We start from the raw sequence: 21,447 nt of genomic DNA, 5'->3' as shown, positions 1-21,447 counted from the left end.
TTTTTATTTTTGTTATATTGACTAATTTATTACTTTATTTATAAACTTTTATTTATTATTTTAAAGAAATGAAACAATTTTTTTTTTTTTTACAGTAAACAAATTCATTGTTTAACTAATTTATTTTAACTATTTAGTACTATATATAAATTTAGAGTTAATTTTATTGAGTTGTTTTTGTTTACTTGTGAAAAAGTTTTCTTTATAAATTAATTTTATGTCATGGTTCTTATTGTTTCGTTTGATTAGTCATCAACAATCAAGTCAATGATTGATTGACAGAAATTTATTTTGTCTATATATCAAGTTACATGATGTGTTTTAACGCTTTTAATTAGTTAAAGCATTTCAAAATTCTGCGTATCTCCTAATAAATCCATTAGTCGTAATTACATAATTCAAACACATAAAATTTGATAGTTTAAAAAAATAGAAATTAATAAAAAATAGTAAATTTAATAATATATAGAAATAAATATATATTTATCCAAAAAAATATTTTTACTTAAAAGTAATATGCATTAGTAGAGTAGTGATAGATGATACATTGTAAACATGAAAGTTGGTTAAAATTTATTTCCTGCAATTGGTTAGGATTTGGGTAAGCAAACGTGATCAAAAAAAATATTCCAAAATTTGCAATTTTTGTTCATAACGTCTAGAAACTAGAGCCCAACCAGACATTTCTTAGGAGCTGGAGCTAAGTCATAAAAAAAACTTTTTTTATGACTTAGCCTGGTTTAAACAAGCTATTTATAACTTAAATTTTGAACTGCATAGATGAAAACTTAAAAAAATCCTTTATCTTTGAAAAATTTTAACATTAAATTAAAAAAATAATAATAATAGTAATCAAAATTTACTAATAATTAAAAATTGATTTTAAATTAAAGATCTTCCCAAAATGTCACAATTTTAGAAACTTTTTAATTTCATTGTTTTTAATGAGGGCCCAGAATTAGGAAAAGAAAAAAATCTGACTCATATGGGAGTTTGAACCACTAAAATCGAAAGAAAGAGACATTTTTAAAGTGACACAAATCAATTTGAAAGTGACACTTTCAAATAAAACATATTATGAAGAGAATAGAGAAATGTTTGTATAATGAGGTTTCCACGGAACTTAATGCACTCAGATTTTATTTAGAAAGAAAATCTTCATAAAAGTCCTGTTCAGATGCCCATTGCCAATTGTTGTAATGTTGTTGTAACAGTTGAAAAAGATAATCACAGATAAATAAGTAACCTTTCTAACTTATCACAGGTTAGAAAGATTGTCTATTTTATTTTTATTATTTTTAAGCGATACTTTAATTCAGTTTAATTCAAGTTGGGTACTAAATGAAAAAACTTATCATATATTATTTAAATTCATATAAATTTAAATTGTAAGTTAAAATTCATGATTTTATAAAACCATATCATTTTTTTCTTTCTTATAAAAACAATACTTATAAGAAAATAATATTATTTTATCAGGTTCAAAATATTTTAATCATTTTTGATAAATATGTATGATAAATATTTTAATCATTTTTGATAAATATGTATACACTTTGCTTGTCTCTTTAAAACTAGCAAATAAGTTATTAATTTCAGATTTTCAAAATAAGATTTTATTAAATTTAGTTAATCTATAGATTTTCAATCAGCTGAGAGTCAGAATAAAAAGTCTATGGGAGAAAGAAATACTTGTCTTTCATTTTATCAGCAAAATTTTTTATTAATAAGAAAGTCTATAAACCTGTAAATTTCTTAAGTTTTCATAAATTTGTAAATTTATTTGATACTTTTATAGAGCAAATAATATATTTATATTACAGAAGTACTAAAACACTTTTTTAGAAAATTTTAAAATTGTTTTAGGTGCCATTTTTGGATAGAGAATATTTAAAAGATCAAAAATCTAAAATGAAAGGCACAGGAAGATTTCCTATTTGTACAATTGATAAAACACAGAAAAAGAAGAAAAGAATAGAAACAGCAAAACTACCAAACAGACTGCTTTAGAAATTTAGTGTGATCCCAATCTACATGCTGACTTATTTGATAATCAAAGTAAATTTTAAACTGATCAATAATTTTCTATAAAGGTGCCAGCTGAAAAAAATCATACTTATTGAACAAATTTGAAAAAAGCCACATATAATATTTGAAATAAGTGATGCTGCAACAACTGAATTGGCCAACAGCTATATTAATAAACTATGGAATTGTAAAAAACTGTTACACATCACAAATAATAATACAAAAAAAAAAAAAAAATCATCAGAATCATAAACATAAAAGGCTTAAGTTAAATAACTAAAGATTATTAGAATAAAAAAAGTCTACATTAGTACTTAATAGGTAAAACATAGATGTAGATCCAATTATTGTTTTTTTGACCATATATTTACAAAAGAATCTGGGTCAACATCACAAATTTATTTGACTCCCTCAAATATCAGATCAAACATAAAATATCCCAGAAAAATCGTAAACGCAATATCATATGGTTCAACCCCCCATTTAATAAAAACATCTCCACAAATGTTGCAAAAATGTTTTTGTATTTACTAGAAAAAAACTTCCCTAAGACACACAAACTTCACAAAATCTTAAACAGAAACACTGTTAAGGTAAGCTACAGTTGCACTGAAAATATAGAAAAAATTATAAAAAACCACAACAAAAAAATTATCTTCCCTAGAATTGAAAATAATGATCCAAAATGCAACTGTCGAAACAAAGCAGAATGCCCCCTGAATGGTAAGTGCAAATCAACAAATATTACATATAAATGCATCATCGCAGCAAAAAACCAACCCAGCAAAGTTTATATAGGATTAACGGAAGGTGAGTGGACACAAACCAGACACAACAACCATAAATCATCATTCAACAATATTAAATACAAAAATTCGACTGCCATATCAAACTATGTCTGGGATTTAAAAAACAATTTTAATGAAACCCCTATGCTAACATGGTCTATTCTCAAATCAGTACCCCCCTACTCAAATATTTCCAAAAGATGCCCACTATGTCTGTATGAGAAATTTACTATTATATCATATCCAAAACCTGAAGAACTGTTAAATAAGAGAACCGAAATTATATCAAAGTGCCGCCACGAAAATAAATTCTTATTAAAAAATTACAAAGCTCGCTACAAACCTGACTAACAACTATAAATAAAAATAACTAGACTAATCTGCTCCATATATCTCTAGGCTAACTAATAAATTACTCACATACACAGCTTTTGTAATATATTTTATAATATTATGTATATTTTTATATCAATTTTAATTCTTATTTTCTTATTTTTATTTTATTATTTTTTAATACACAAATAATACACATTAACACATAAAAAATATTTTAAACAACATTAAACATATAACTATTTCACAATTATTAGCCAACTAAAAACAAATTAATAATATTATTAACCTAACTACTAATCAATTTCCGTCCCGTAATGATCTAAAATACAAATATAAACCGTAACGTCCACTAAACAAATCGTAGCAAAATTAAACTTTTACTACTTGCCTGAAGATTGTGATAACACATGAAACTCAGTTGCAATATTAAATTATATTATAAACATTAGCATTTAGCTAATTCCTGGTACTGCGGGTAACAGTAACATATATATTATATAGCTCTAGTTTATCTATTGAGCACTCTTTCAAGTATACAATATTATACATGATAATATAAAGATATTTTCTTTATTCATATATATACACTTACGTATATATATATATATATATATATATATATATATATATATATATATATATATATATATATATATATATATATATATATATACATATATACTATATTATAGTATATGAGTCTAAAAACTGTTGACTTCATGGAATACCTGATACAATAACTGATGAAAATAAAATATTAATTTTTTTTTTTTTTTATATAACTTCGCACCTGGACCCCAAAAGAATTCAGTTACTTTATGGAACACATATAGTCATAAAAGCATCAGTGAAAAAGAAGACATAATTTTATTAGAGTAAGTGTTTGTTAAACAATTATCAAAAAAGTTGGAGTTTGTTTTCTAAAAATGTAAACCGTTTTAGTAGAACTATTTGTTTTATACTTAGTTTTTATTTAATCATAATTCATACCCTTTAATTGGAGATATTTATTTTATAAATAGTTCATATTTAGTTAAAGCTTTTACCATTTAAGTGGTATAAGCTATAACTAAATATAAACTAAGGGCATAACTTACAATTAACACCAACCAAGTACAAAACAAACACCCCTCCCCCCCCCAACCAAAACCAAATATAAACAAAGCACAAAGCTATTTGCTTTATACTTTGTTTATACCTGACCACTATCGGGGAAATGCCTGTTCCACACCCAGTCAATATTCAGCTATAAGCCGCACCCCTTGACCAAAAATATTTGTTTTATACTAAGTTTATATTTAATCACAATTTATTTTGTTTAAGTAGATTTATTCTTTTTATATCTAGTTCATGTTTAACTAAACTTTATACAGTTTTAAATCTAGTTTATGTGCAGTTATAGTTTATACCGTTTTCTTGAAGTTATATGCATTATACTTTGTTTATATAAAATTATTATTTATACCATTTTAGTGGAGTTATTTGTATTAAAATCGTATAACCTATAAGTGGAGTTATTCGTTTTATACTTAGTTTATATTTAACTATAACTTTTTTGTGTTGTTTTTGTTTTTGTGAAGTAATTCATATTACGCTTAGTTTATACTTAATTTATATAAAACTGTGATTTATATCATTTTAATGGAGTTATTCATTTTAAAAATGTATACCATTTTAGTGGAGTTATTTGTTTTAAAAATGTAAACTATTTTAGTGGAGTTTTTAGTTTTATACTTAGTATATATTTAATTATAATTAATACCCTATTAATTATAATTAATACCCTATTAATTATAATTAATACCCTATTAATTATAATTAATACCCTATTGCTGGAAATATTCATTTTACGCTAAGTTTATACTTAATCATAATTAATGCAGTTAAAATTGAATTATTTGTTTTATACTTAGTACAAATTTGATTATAATATATACGGTTTTAGTGGAGTTGATCATTTTAGTGGAGTTATTTGTTTTATAAAAATATGCACTGTTTTAGTGGAATATTTGTTTTACATTTACTTTATATTCTCAAATGGGGATAAACAGAATAAATCTGTTTATCTTCATGAAACATAAAATTGCCAGCCTCAAATGAAAAATAGGAAATATTTAATTAAAACTATAAGAATTTATGAGATAAATAAACAAAAATATTTTACAAAAACCAAAAAAATTATAAATGATTGCCAGTGTTGCGGTATGCGTAATGTGATAAACCAATTAACATAATATAACAAAATCACTCAATTTATTAGACATAAAGCACAACAATAAAGCAGAAGTATTACAACAAATAACGCCTAATTAATAATATAAAAAAATATGGAATATAATATTGATAAAAGTTATACACTTAATAAAATCCTTAATCAAACTTACGTTGTTCCAGCTTCGCCTGTATCTAGTTTTCCAGATAATGCTGCTCTACTTAAAGAATGTACCGACTTTATAGAAACTTCTAAATCTAAATTTTATATATATATATATATATACAAATATATAATCATATATATATATATATATATAAATATATATATATATATATATAAATATATATATATATATATATATATATATATATATATATATATATACACACACATATATATATACACACACACATATATATATACACACATATATATGTATATATATATATATATAACTGCTGGAAATAATAGCCAACCAATAATTGTGCACTTTTGAAAATATGATGTGTTGATCTCTTAATATCAATTTTGGCCAATCAAATTTGGGTGGTCCTGAATGTAACATTTCTTTTAAAGTTCAAATAATAAATATAGAGGTCATGAGAATTGAAGCAAAAGTTTTAAAACAAACGCTTATAATTTTCAGACCATGCGTACTATCTTTTCTTTTAAGTTTGTTTATTTGCATACTCTTTTGAAGTTAACTTAAGTACTAGTGAGTTTTTATTTACCTCATTCCTATTTTTTTTTAATTTTGGGTTATAAATGTAAGTACTTTTTATACTGTATTACCTAGATTAACATATTTTTTATACAAATAATATTTAAAACATAATAGTATAATATCAGGAAAAGTTTTTCTGGCAAAGGTTTTACTTATGAGTATAAAATATGTTCACAAGTATTTTATTGATAACTGATAAACTTGATTAATAGTTTGTTTAACAGTTGATAAAAAATTAAGTTAGTTGACTGTTAACAACTTCACTCATAAACAATTTTCCCCTTCATTAAAAAACACCACTAAATTGCAAGAAAGCAAACATAAGATGACAATGTTGCGTTATGTTTTCAGAAATAAATAGTAAAAGTTTAAGTTTTTAAAAATAAGGAAATATTGTTTCAAAAACATTTAAATTTTATTGATAATTTTTTTTATAACAATATTGTTTAATTTAAAGATATTAAATTTTTAATTGATTTTTAACATGGTTTTAAATTAAATTTAAATTCAATACAGTACTTTAAAATACGCAACTGATGTAGTTTAACTTTTAACAATGTAAATACGAATATTAAGTAAAGTTACATTAACTTATGTTATGCTTATGTTACGCTTTTCCATTACACAACAAAATCTTATAACAAGGCCTGAATATAGTGATCATAAGAATTAAAGCAAAATAGTTATTTAATTTTGCTTAAATTGTTTAATAATCTCAAAAGTTTCAGGTCATTAAACGTCGAAACAATGTAATAGTTTTCATTTTAAGTGTTAAAATTGATTAAATAGAAAGTATAAAATAAATTATAATCAATAAATAGAGGCAGACAAAATACAACAGATAACTATTTCACTTAATAAGAAATTAGTATCTGAATCACCCCTTAAGAAAAAAGTAAAACTTTTTACTTTTTTTAAAGAAAAATTATAATTTTTTCATAATATTTTGAATCACCCAAAATAAATAATTGGTTTTTTTACAATAATAAAATTTCCAATATTTAGCACTTTTTAATTTCAATTTTCTTTTGTAAAAAAAAGACCCACTATGAAAAAAAGTAAAATATTTAATAAGAAATCAGTATCTAAAACACCAGCTAAGAAAAAAAAAAGGGTTTGACTTTTTTTTGAACAAATTCAAATTTGAACAAATTTAAAAAATGCACTAAAAAAACTTATCTAGACTAAACATAAGAGAAAATAAAAAGAAATTAACTAGAACAAAAACATAAAAAATAAAATTATAAACAACAAAAATAAAACCTACAAAACGAAAGCACTAAGATTATTTTAATCAAGTTTTTAATTGGAATAAAAAACTTCAAACTTTTTTGATATTTGCCAATGTTTTTAAAATATTATGGAAAACTCTTATAAATAAAGTAACAACTTTGATTGTTCAAATGATTGTTTAAAAAATATACACATTTAATTGTAATTATAATTGTTCTTTTTACTTATTTAAAAATAGTAAGTTTTTATCCAAATACAGGATAGGAAATACTTACGCTTACAAAATAAAAAGATAATTTAATTTTAATCATTCTAACAAAAAATTTATTAAAGAAAACAGGCAACCATCGCTTGTTTAAAATAGTTATAAAATTGATAGACATTTTTTTTTAAAAATAAAAAATTATTCATTAGTTCATTTTTTTCAACAAAATTTGTTATTTTTTTAAGTGAATTAACTTTAATGATTCTTATATAAAGTTCATTAAAATATTATCATAGTCTAAAAAAGTTGCCGTTTATAAAACCAAAATGCATTTATTTAAAAAAAACAACTTTTATTATAAAAAATGTATATTTATATAACTTATAATAATAATTAAAAAAATTGTAAACAGCTTTCATTGGTACTTAAAGAAAAATCATTATCAGCAATTTGTTAATTTATTTAAAAGTGTTATGCTAATATAAAAACATAATTAATTGTTATTTTTTTTTAACACTTTTTATTATTTTTAATTAATTAAAAATCTTTATTATTTAGCGCGTTTTTGATATGTAAAAAGCTGTAGTCAAATCATTAGAACAAAGTACTATTTGCCTTCCGGACCAAGACTGGTATACATACATACATACATACATACATACATACATACATACATACATACATATATATACACACACACACACACTCTCAATGGTACGAGACAACCAAATTTTGTGAAAGACGACTATTTTCCTTTGATGCAATTAGGTTACCCAAAAAGCCAACTATTGACTTCTATTAGCAGTTCTACTTTGTTTGTTTTTTAATTCAAGAACTTTATAAAAAGATAAGTAACTATCTAAAATAATAATAAAACTATATTTTTAAAGTCACAGTGTCAAAGTTTGTTTTCCACATTTTCACTTTATTAATTTGAACATAAGAAAATGTAGTATTCAGATGTATTTAATAAAATACTTCCTAAATAAAAACTAAAAAGTTTTATGATTTAAACAAAAATACTATTTAATTTTATTATTTTACAAATTTTATTTCAGGATTTTGAGATAAAGTAATAGAACTAAATTTGCCACAAAAAAAAAAACTTAGACAGGTCTTGTTAAGAAGCGTCACGCTTTTTTTGAAAATGTCGAAAGCGTTCAGTTAGGCCAAAACTCGTTTGCAAAATGTAAACATTGAAAACATTCATTTAGGAAAAACTTTTATTTTTTAGAATGTTTAAATTATCTTTTAACATCGCTACGCAAAGTTTATTCAGAAAATATTAGGTCATAAAAAAAAGCATTTAACCGCTACTAAGAATTTTTTAAAGAAACAAATTGTTTCATTAAAAAAAAAATTAATTTCAAAAGACTTTAAACTAAATGTGATTTTAAAAATTTAAATTTTGTTTTGAAAGAATGCAAAATAGTAAAACATTGAATGTAAAATTTAGTTTCAAATCAATGTAAAACAATTTCACAACTTTTATTAAAGAAGTTTTTTTCTAATCGCCTGCTAACTAAATCATTAAATAAAATATGAATCTCCCCATCATAGATAATCATAGATTATTAAGCAAATTAAAAACTTAATGAAAAAATGAAAGCAAATTAAAAACTTTTTTTTTTTATAAAAAGGGACAAGTGCTTTTGTTTAAGAGAACTCTTTTTTGTGTAAAGTTCTTTTGACATAATATGTTTATGAACATAAATTACATTTACAAATATCTTAGCGGCAACTGATAAAATCTGTCTATAAATTGTTTTTAATATTTCATCAAAAATACTACATTAAATATGTAAAAATTAAAATAAATAAATAAATTATGATAAACAAAACATAAGTATAAGGATTGTTTAAGGAAACAAATTATAAGGAAATATAATATTTTTCAAATAATGAACTTAGATTCTCTTAATTACTTTGTTTAAATTAGTTTAAATAATTTTTATTGCGGTTTAAAATTAAATTAAATTACGCAATGCTTTAAAATACTTTCAAAATATTCAGCTATTTTATTATAATAAAAAAACAGTGTGGTTATTAAACTTGTTTGCCATCCATCTTTTGGGAGTGTTTCAAACAAACCACTACATTTCTGCAGGCAGTTTGGTCATTCCATATAAAACTACCTAGTTTTTTAAAAGTACCCAATAGATTTGCTTAAAATTTAATTCTAAAAAAAGTTCCTAATCTCAGATTTGCCTAAAATTTTGACTACCCATAGATTTCATTAAAAAAACACAGTCCTGAAAAAATTTTTTTTTTAATTTTAGATTTTAAATTTAGATTTTTTTAAACTTTAGTTTGATTGACCAATCTATTTACAAGTTATGATTGATTCAATATTGACCAAAATCAGAAAAACTTGAGTATCTGGAGCTTACAGTAGAACTTTTTGATTTTTGACAGACTATAACTTTGCAAATAAAAAAGATGATCACCTGAAATTTTGTATAATAATAGTTTTTTACCAAATAATACCTATTTGCAAGTGTTTTACCAAATAATACCTATTTGCAAGTGTTTTTAACTGATTTTAAATAATTCAAGTTGTTGTACCTCATGTTTGTTAAGTAATGGAGCATATGAAAAAATTTTGAAAATTTTTTGTTCCAGTTCAATATGTACAGACAGGCAGCACCAATTTTTTGTTACTTTTGTGTACTTAGGGTAACCAATTGTGGCAAAAACTAAAATATTAACAGTTAATTTAAGACTTGCAGCTGTTAAAAAATATATATTTTTTAAAGAAAATATAAGAGTGTAAACATTTAAAATGAATTATGAAACTTTGTACTGTGGATGTTCTATAGACAATTATCAAAAAAGAATAAAAGACCCATACTCTCTTATGCAACCCTCAGAATCAAGGTCGGCATTCGGCAATGCCGACCTAACTGCCAACTTGAAATTGTTTGAGGTTGGCAAAAAATTGCTGCTTTCATTTCTATATTTTATGGGAACCCCTTTGTGACAATTTTTTTTTGCCGAACTAATGCTGACCTTTAACAGTTTTACAATATATTACTAGCCTCATTTTTTCTAATTCCAAGGGTTGCTTATGACAATTGAATTGAATATGATTTTTTTAGTTTAAAAACTAAAAAATAGCACTATAATAGTTATAATATTTTGCAAAAAAGTGAAAATAAAAAGTAAAACAATCAGCTGAAACAAGAGATGTATATACATATAAAACACAAGTATGCTGATTCGTTTATCTCTTATTTGCATAACTCATAATACTTTTGTAATTTACATAAGCAAAACTGTAGTCATGAACACTTCTACTCTTAATGGATGGACTTATTAGGACTTTGTCAAATGGAAACCAACACCGACTTGATCATTTATTATTAGTCCATTTCAAATAAAAAAATTTTCAATTGAACTACTGTTTGGTTATCATTTTAATTATAGCAATAAACTGTTTTATGATCATTACTAGAATGGTCAGAAATTCTACAAGAGCTAAATTTGAGTTGATCATTTTTCATCATTAAAATAAAAAGGATAAGTTGTGTTGGTATAACGTTTGTTTTACCTCTGATAAGTGGGAGAAGTGTTCTTTTTTAATTTGGTGTTTCAATAAACATTAATAATGATTGTTTGGACTGACATTTACAGTTTAGTTGTTGAAACCCATGTTAGTGTGTGATCTGGTCATTATTCTTTTCAAACACATTTTGTTAATAGCTCTTTAAATTTACTTTACCGGAGAAGTTAAAACATAGATAAAATATGCAACTTTGACTATCTGTATTACAAAGACATAATATTGTCAAATCTTTGTAATATATCAAACAAACATGGGTAAAGCAGCACCCTTTAGTCTTGTGTTTTAATGGTAAGAGCATACTCAAACCAAGTGGCTTCCACTCTATTCTCAACTGTAATGCATCACTTTGGTTTTATTTCACAGAATTTGCTAAACTCAATTCAGGATATATCTCCTTTAACTCCAGAAAAAACTTATTAAAACAAAATAGTATTAAACATTTTTTTTCTCTTTATCCTATAAAATTTTAATATTGAAATTAATGCTGCTGCAGCCTTTACTCATTCGTGAGTGTTTAATACGACACATCAGCCATTAACACAAAATTAATGGTGAGAAAAAGTCTTTGAGCATTAAAAACTTTTATTATAAACTTCATTTATAAGAAAGTGTGGCTCTGTCTAACTATTGTAAATTTAAAATTATGTAAATTTTAAAGTTTTTTTTAAAGTTTCCAGTTTTATTTTTCTAAGTTTTCTACAACTAAATTGAGTTGGCACACGCAAAAATGGTATAAAAAATATGTTTATTTAATATCTGTAGAACTATAGAATTATTTTGTTTTGCATTTTAAAAAAAGCAAGCAGAAGAGTTAAACCTCTCCCATTAGCTTAACTATTTTATAAGCAAAAGGGAGTCTTAAAAAGTATGTTTTTTTAATTGTATTTCTTAATAAACCTTTATAAATCTCCAAAGTATTTCTAAACCTACCTATTATCATTATTATAAATAATATAATTATAGAATATATGCTTGCTTATAAATAGTATGTGTCTTTTGTATTTTTATTTATCTGTTTTTAAAATTACAAAAGTTTATATTTTCCAGATGTTAGGAAATGAAACATGTTCTATTTTGTAGATGATGCATTGAAATTTTATCTTAACAGGCTGTTTTAGATAATAATAAAAAGCTAGCAATTAACTTATTTAAAATATAAGTGATTTTTATTTTTTGTTGGTGTTATTTCTTTATAATAGATGTTTGATTATATTTTATATAAAACTTATTATTAAATAATTTATTTAGCACAGTGTTATGGTCTGATATTTAATTATCACCACAATTTTTCTTTTTATCACTTATTATATTGGTGACTTTTAAGTCTTCCATTTTTAGCTAAGTTGAATAATGATGAGTCATATGAATCTAATGAGTCTTACAGTGACTAATTTTTACAGCTATGATTCTTATCCTAATTCTTAAGGTTAGAATATTTTAACTTATGTAATTCCACATCAAATTATCAAAGTTTATTGTACCAGCCCATTGTCTCCTTTTTGTTTTATATTTTGATACATGACTCCTATTTATTATAAAATATTTCATGCAAAATTTTAGCCAAAAATGTTGAGTGCTTGACAAGATACTGCAATTTTAATTTTGACCTGGTTTCCCAAAATGACCCAGTTTTCATAACATTCTGAAAAAAATGTTTCCTTAAAAAAATAAGAAATAAAAATGATGAAAAAAAACATGAAAATAAACATTTATAATGTTTTTTTGATGCTGAATTCAATAAATGTACTTCAAATGCTGAAATATTAAAGCAACATGCTTAAAAATTAATAAAACAACTAATTTATATAACTTAACATTGGGGCACCCTCAACAAGTTATATAACTTGTTGAGGGGGGCACCCTCAACAAATTTTTTTTTTGCTTTTAATATTTTCAGCTACTTAATCAAAAACGCTGTTAATCTGTGTTGCAGGATCAGCAGTTTGCCACTGCTTGTAGTGTATCTCAAAGTCATCTTCATATTCTCCAAAAATCTCATACAAGTACATGGTGAGTGGTTCTTTACCAAGGCAATTATCACATTGTGCAAGCATGCATTCTTTGTTTTCACTGAGCAAACAGTTTTTGAAAGTAAATCCTTATACATTAGTATAAGGATTACATAACTTTTAAGGCATCCACTAGCAATATGGCATTTGGTGCAAAATGCACCACTTTGGTCTAAGTGAAGCAATTTTTGAGGAACTTGATTTTATTTATAGATTGTTTTCTTTGCATAATACATTTAGATCCTTTAAATTACACAAAACCAGTTTTTTTTATTTACGGACATTCTTTTGAATACTGACATCTTTTTTCCAGGCATTGTTCAATATAAAGCACTTTAGTCATAAAACAATTTAACAGAACCTTCTATTTCCTTGTGTAAGACTTCACCTTCATACAATGAAGAAATAGCTTCTTTTTTTTTTTTTTTTTTTTAAACATCTTTTTTAAACATCAACGAGTAACATGAGAATGAATTTTAGTAGATGGCACAAAAGACGCTAGCTCTTTAGAGCAGTGCCCATTATAGTATTTGTAGAAAAGATAAAGAGAAGCAACATTACGACGATGTGATAATGGTTGGAGGTTGGCTGCAAGAGCAGGTCCAACTATGTTTACAATGCATTTTTGCACCTTGTCTAAAAGAGAAAGGGCATCATTAGAAGATCCGCCCCAGATATGGCAACAGTATTCCATACAAAGCTGGATTTGAGATTTATAGAGACAGAGAATAGAATCCGAAGTAAGAAAGTGACAAGCTCAATAAAGAGATGTAACCTTAGCAGATGCTAATTTTGCAACTGATTTGATATATGGTTTCCAAGAAAGATTGGAAGTAAGAGTTAATCCTAGAAGATGAAGAGTAGATGACTCATCGAGTACATCACCATTCATAAATATAATAAGATCTAAATTATTGCGATAACAATTGGCTGAAAAAAATTGAGTTTTATCTGAATTAAAGTTCACCAGCCACTGTGAGCCCCATGCTGTAGCAGAAGTGAGATCCTTTTCAAGCTCAAATGCCCCCTCCAAGTAATCAGAGGGTGTTGGTTTCTTATCACGACAAGAATAAATGGTAGTATCATCAGCAAACAATGCCACCTTAGTGAGATATATATGTGAGAATATCTGGAAGATCATTAATGTAAATTAAAAAGAGTGTAGGGCCAAGGATGGAACCTAGAGGAACCCCTGAAGTTACAGAATAAGAAGAAGAGTGTTGTCCATTGAGGACAACTTTTATACTACGATTGGAAAAGAAGGATTCAATAATCTTAAAGATGTTGCCGGATACACCATAAGAAGAAAGCTTATGGAGAAGACCAGCATGCCAAACTTTATCAAAAGCTTTTGAAATGTCAAGAACGATGGCCTTAACCTCTCCACCTTTATCTAATGAACGATAAAACTTATCAGTTATTACTGTTAGCAAATCAGCTGTAGAACGAGAAGATCGAAATACATATTGATGGTCAGAAAGCAAGTTATTAGATTCAAGATGAGAAATGAAGTGTTTGTTATTTAAAGATTCAAAAACCTTGCTTATGATAGGAAGAAGACTTATGGGACGGTAGTTAGATGAATCAGATCGCTCTCCAGAATTTTTGAAGATAGGAATAACAGATGCCGCTTTCCAGCAGGCTGGAAAACAAGACTCTGATAAGCACTTGTTGAATAGTTTTGAGACTATAGACGAGAGCTCCGGAGAACACTTCTGCAAGACAATAACTGGTATGTTGTCCGGGCCACAAGCTGTAGATGAGTCTGGTATGTTGTCCGGGCCACAAGCTGTAGATGAGTCTAGGCAGGAAATCACTTTAGATACAGAAACTGGAGTGATATAGATATCAAGCAATGGATCAACCTGTTTGTTGGCAATATCAGGTAGACTGCAACTAGTGGAATCAAGAGATGATATTGATGAAAAGTTTATAGCAAACAATTCAGCTTTGTCTTAAGGTGAGATGACAAAGTCTGAACCATACAAGAGAGGTGGAATTAAAGATTTGCCCTTATTATTGATATTATTAAAGATTCTCCAGAAATCACGAGCCTAATTTTTGAGATGAGATACGAGGTTTCATGACCTGAGAATAGCAGGCTTTGGGGTTAGACAAAACCTTTTTACAATTGTTTTTAGCAGTAATAAACAGACGTCTGTTTTCTGGAGAATTGTTTTGCTGAAAAATATGAAAGTAATGGTTTCGATTGGCAATCGCAGCAGCACAGTGTGAGGAAAACCATGGAGGAGAGTGAGGCTTGACCTGGAATCATCGAGAGGGAACAAAGGATTCCATGCCAGCCTGAATTTATGTTATGTAAGAAGCACATTTGTTGACAGGAAAACAAAAGATTTCTACCCAAGGACCATCACGAAGAAAATCACGGAAAGAATCCCAGTCAGCTTTACTGTAGTTGTAAGAGGTTCGATAATTGGGGGATTCAGGTGATGAAGAAGAATGAGATTAGTTTTATTAGTTTTAGAGAGATCAAACTGTGATCGGAAGCACCTAAGGGTGAATGTGGAGAAACTGAGCACTGACTAGGATTAGAAACAAGACATAAGCCGAGTAGAGAAGGTAAATGATTCAGGTTGTCTGGAAAGCAAGTTGGAAAGTTGACTACACGAGTTAGAGATTGAGAAAGGCAAAAGTTGTGGGCTTTAATGCCTGCAGAGTCACTGACACTAGAGCCAAGCCATTCAGAGTGGTGAGCATTAAAGTCACCAACAACAACTATATTAGCTGATGGATAAAGAGAGAGGGCTTGGTCAATATGATCAGAAATAACATCAAAAAGAGTGCAGTCTTGAGATGAAGGAGAGCGATATAGGACAAAGAGAAAGGCAATAGAGTGAAGTGGTGCTAAACGAAAGCACATTAAAGAATAGCTGTGGATTCAAACCTAGTTTCACGACAAATGGGTGAATTCTTACGAATGTAAATGCCCATGCCAAGCATGTGACTATTCGAATTTTTACGAATTAAAGGAAGATAACCATCAACACTAAGATAACAAGATGAGACAGCTGAACTCAAATTAGTCTCACAAAGAGCAAATAGGTCTGGTGAACTTTGCAAGAGATAAGACTCAACATAAGAAAAGTTACTTTGAAGACCACGAATATTAGGTTGAATGATAGGTTTGTGAACTTGGTGATGATGATGGTTTTTTTTGTTTTAAAGTCTTTGGAACTTTATTCATTTTTAAATTAGATTGAAGAACTTGACTCAAAGCCTCGATAGTACTCAGAACACTGTTTAATAGCCCAAGCAATTGCCTCATTACTACAAGAAGATTCAGCATTCAACATCCTAAACTGGAAACGATGTATTAAAAATACATCGGCGCTAGCCTAATAGATAAAGAAGGGGTGCGAGGCTGGTCAACAGATAGAATCTGTTTACCCCTTAAGTCTTTGCCTAGGAGGCTTTCTACAAGACAGTAGCCGGGTGCATTTAACATCTGCCCAAGATGAGTATTTTTATCAAGACACTATCTCTAGCCTTTACTCAACCAAAAGCCCCAAGGCAGGGGTGTTTTAAGTCGGAGTTGCATCTCCTAGCTTTTGCCTAAAAAGGCGTATCCTACAAGGCAGCAGGACATGAAGCAGATTGTACTGGGTTACATGTTACCAGTAGCAGGAAAACCTGATCTGACCTGAAAGCTAAAAATCTTATTTATTAAAATTTTGTCTAACAATCTTTTTGGTATTCTGTAACTGCAAAGTTATTTTAGTACTTCTAATATCACCAATTTGGGAGTGCCAATGTTATAAGTTGAACAACAGTCTTTTTGTAAGAAAATATAATTTTTCTTCTATCAAGCTCATAATTTCATCAAAGTTTTCAGCCTTCTTTTTCATTCTTTTGTTTCATAACACAGTTTTAAGGTAACATTGCCTTGACTTTCGATTTTTATAGTAATGTTATTTACCACTTCGTTGATGTGCGCAACTTTTCATTTTCCTTTTGATAACATATGTTTTGATGATCTTGAGTGAGATTTTAGAGGAGATATAATAAAGTTTTTGAGTTTTTCATTGATCTTCTGTCTTTTTGCTTTGAATGATAATATTAGAAAATCATCATCTTGTTCACCCTGACTTCTCTTCATTAAAATCTTCTTTTCTGACAACTCTTTGTTTACTAGATTAGCAAAGTTTCTTCCCAGGAGCATTATTCAAACTATTTCTCATCATGACTTGTGACTCTTTTATTGTAACTACACCAGGATCTTCTAAAAGTTATTGAATTTTATAAAACTTATCTGCACAATTGTTTAAAATGTTGTTTTATATTTTGGAAAATACAAATTAAAAAAGTATATATAATAAAATTTTTAAATTTTATCTCTACTTACTGATTTTCATTGTAATTTATTGAATGGATCACAAAAAGCTTTCTGCCATATAGGATACATTTTCAAATATTTTGTAGTATGTCTTTCACATAATATTGTTAAGTTTGATAAAAATTTGCATTCTTTTACAAAAAAATTCTTGAGGCCTACCTGGGCCCTCAAAAAAAAATTGCGCTAACTTACCCTACTATGGGGTATGGTGGCGCAAACTATAAAAATATATATTAATGTACTATTAATTGCAAAATTAATAGAAATTTCTTTACTATTAATTTTGGAAACAATTTTAGGCCAAAAATTTAATATTACTTTTAGCTGGTACCAAATATTATTACGTGTAACATTGTAGCCCACTTTTTATCTGTGAAAACAAAAACCTAAAAAAAATATTTATTTTATTTTTTTGTAAGAATAAATTTTTTCAATATTGTTAGAAATTTAAAAAAAAAAATTAATTTTATAAAAATATTTTTTTTTTCCATAGTAAATGCTATGAGCCAACTTACCCCGAGAAAATTTTGCCAACTTATCCCAAAGGCCTTTTTTTCAATAAACAGTCTATAAATTATATATATATATATATATATATATATATATATATATATATATATATATATATATATATATATATATATATATATATAATTTATAGATAAATTTGATATATCTTAGAAGTTCTACATGTTTCAGTTATTTTTCCAGTTAAGTTTTTTGTGCCTAGTAAGGTTTTAAGGAACTGAAAATATTGACAGCAAAAAAAAAAAAATTTTGACAGGGCGTTTTGAGGTATTAGGCCCTAAAGTTGGTTTATATAAATTAGTTTTTTTTATTAATTTTTAAGTGATTTTCTCTAATATTTCAGCATTTTAAGTACATTTATAGAATTCAGCATTAAAAAAACATAAATATTTATTTCCATATTTTTCCCCTTGTTAATTCTTATTTTATTGAGGAAATTGTTTTTTCAGAATGTCATGAAAACTGGGTAATTTTGGGAAACTAGGTCAAAATTAAAATTGCAGTATCTTGTCAACTGCTCAACATTTTTAGCTTAAATTTTGTGTGCTAACTTTTCTTTGTAACATATAAAAAGTTTGCAAAATTTAAAAAGTATTTGAGAACCCATGGTTCAAAATTTCCCAAATTTTGGTTGATTTGATGCAAAATTACACAAAAAAAACTTTTGTTTTAGTTAAATAGTCCACTGAAGAAGATTAACTTTGTCATTTATTTATTAGCGCACTCTGAAAATATAATTCACATAAAACTGGGCCTTTTTCAAAAAAGTCTCATATAGGCTTAAGGGAGCAAACACATTCATTGATTCAATCTGAAATAATTTTTATGCAATTTATTTTAATGTTAATTTTATAAAATAAAATAATTTTAAATTAATTAGTTCTCTTTTTTGATCTGGAAGGAGTATTTCATTTTGATCTATTTGCCCTCTCTTGTAGGAGAGTTGTAATGTTGTCCAACTTTTAACTTATTCTGAAAAAATTTAGAACTCTTAAATGTTCTTACAAACTTTTCTAATGTCTTATTTACATAATTTATTTATTACAATAGTTTAAAATTATATATAAACAATACAAAAAAACTAAACACTATTAAAAATAAAAAACATTTTAAATAAAAACAAACTAGGTAAGTGTTCAATAGTATTGTTTTTTAATCGAAAATTGATTCTCTAATGTTTATGATTATTTATTTTATAATGTTGGTTAAATGATCATACAATTGCATGTGTATTTGAACTATAATTTTTATTAATTGTATTGCCCTCTAAATATTTTTATAAAAAACTTGAAATATACATTTTTCAAATCTTTTAACCTCTCTCACCCTTTTAACTACAAAATAAACAAGGAAAAAAAAAGTTGAGTATAGCGCTACCAACAATGGAATGGGATTCAAACTTATACCACTAGAAACTATGTATCTCTCACTTATAAAACAAGGACTGAATCACTGCAACACTCTGACAGATCTTCTGAAAATTCATTTTACATATTTGGACTGTTCCAAATTAGTATACAACTGGGTCCCCGGCACTAGCCCTAGCTAAAAATGAGACTTTTTGCAAACCCAGCCCAAGCAAAATCAAAAAATGAAGACTTTTGTCAAGACAAGAGTACAAATTTGAGTCATCAGCAAATAGTCTTCAGTCCAAATATGTAAGATTTTCAGAATGATTGTTATTGTAGAAATGAAACAATATGGGAGCAAAGAAAGAACCTTGGGATACCACTAAAGTTACTGGAAATAAAGTAGAGTGTAGGCTTTCAAGAATATCCTTAATACTACAGATAAAAAGAAATAATTTAATAATCACAAAAACTTTATATATAAAAACTAATAATAGAGTGAAGACTAATCATAGGATAGTTGGAGAGATTCGAGTGTTTTTTGAATTTTTAAAAATTGAAACTACTTATTTAGCACTTATTAATAGTTTAGTAAAAAATTGAAGAAAGTTCTGGAGAACACTTACAAGAGGATTAGACTTGATTTCCATCATAGTAAGACTGATATAAATTTAGTCTAAACCCCAAGCTGTAGAAGAGTTTAATTCAGAACTAAATTTAAGGTCGGAAGCCAGAGTGATTTGGATGCCTAACAATGGGTTAATCTGTTTAAATGGAATGGCAGGAAGAGTATGGTCATTAGATTCAAGAGTCAAATTAGAGGAAAAGTTCTTTGCAAATAACTCTGTCTTATTCTGGAGAGTCTCTAGAACCTAACATCTGAGATAAGATACAAGATATAGTAAACTAAGAATAACAAAGGTTAACATCAGACTGGACCATTTTTTATTGGCTTCTTGCAATAATAAAAGCATATTTGTTATTAAGAGAGATGTTCTTGTAAAAAAGATGAAAAAATATCATAACGATTTAATAAAAGTGCTCAATATGGTGAAAAATGTGGAGTAGAATGAGGCTTGATTTGAAATTGAGGAGAAAAAATAAAAGTTTCCAAACCTGCTTGGATCTAGGAGGTTAAGTAAGATACGCATTTATGCATACATAATATGGATATATATAAATATAAACATATTTATTTAGATGCTGGCATACAATATCCTTACATATATATATATATATATATATATATATATATATATATATATATATATATATATATATATATATATATATATATATATAAATATATATATATATATATATATATATATATATATATATATATATATATATATATATATATATATATATATATATATATATATATAATATATATATATATATTTTTTTTTTCAATAAACAGTCTATAGGTCCTGAAAAACAGCAACTTTGAAAAAAAGTCTGACTGGATATAATAAACCAATTGTGACTGGAACTTTTACAATAATTTTTTTTTCATACGACCAACTATTTTCTTTGTAAAGTAAAAAGGAAGCGATGTTCCAAAAGTGATATTTTTGTCCAAAAAAAACATAAATCTTAATATCTCCCATGTGCATGCGCGAATCTTGACAATACTATAGTGAATGATGAAATGGTCAATTAGGAAGGTTCTGTGTAACTTTTGTCACTTTCTGATAAAAGGCTCTGAAGATAAATGTAGTTCGTCAACTTACCCCTGCGACCAACTAGTCCTGGTCAACCCCAATGATAAAATTATTTTTCTTCATTGCTTAAAGTTTCAACATCTTGTTGGCCTTTGCATGCATCTGATGTCATTAAGCCAATAGAATACATCTTGGTAAAATAAATTTAAAAAAAATAATAAGTTTTTAATATAAAAATAGCTCAAACCTTTTTAGAATCCTTCTGTAGTATAATGATTTTTACACTGATAGATATCGTTAATTTTTTAGATATATTTATATATATATACATATAATATATATATATATATATATATATATATATATATATATATATATATATATATATATATATAATTTATAGATAAATTTGATATATATATATATATACATATATATATATATAT

General features: G+C 26.3%; 1 protein-coding gene across 1 annotated transcript in view; it reads right to left on the bottom strand.

Moving 5' to 3' along the window:
- Positions 1–21,447, bottom strand: part of LOC100204541 (proton-coupled amino acid transporter 1) — a 62,914-nt gene that overhangs the window by 40,973 nt on the left and 494 nt on the right. The window contains exon 2 of the mRNA XM_065813815.1: positions 5,537–5,621. Within this exon, the coding sequence (XP_065669887.1) occupies positions 5,537–5,621 (85 nt within the window). The remainder of the gene's footprint in view (positions 1–5,536; positions 5,622–21,447) is intronic.

Source organism: Hydra vulgaris, chromosome 12, assembly GCF_038396675.1.
Source record: "Hydra vulgaris chromosome 12, alternate assembly HydraT2T_AEP".
NCBI classification, from domain to species: Eukaryota; Metazoa; Cnidaria; class Hydrozoa; order Anthoathecata; family Hydridae; genus Hydra; species Hydra vulgaris.
Note: the sequence above shows the minus strand (reverse complement) of the source record. Positions and strands in the feature narration are given on the sequence as shown.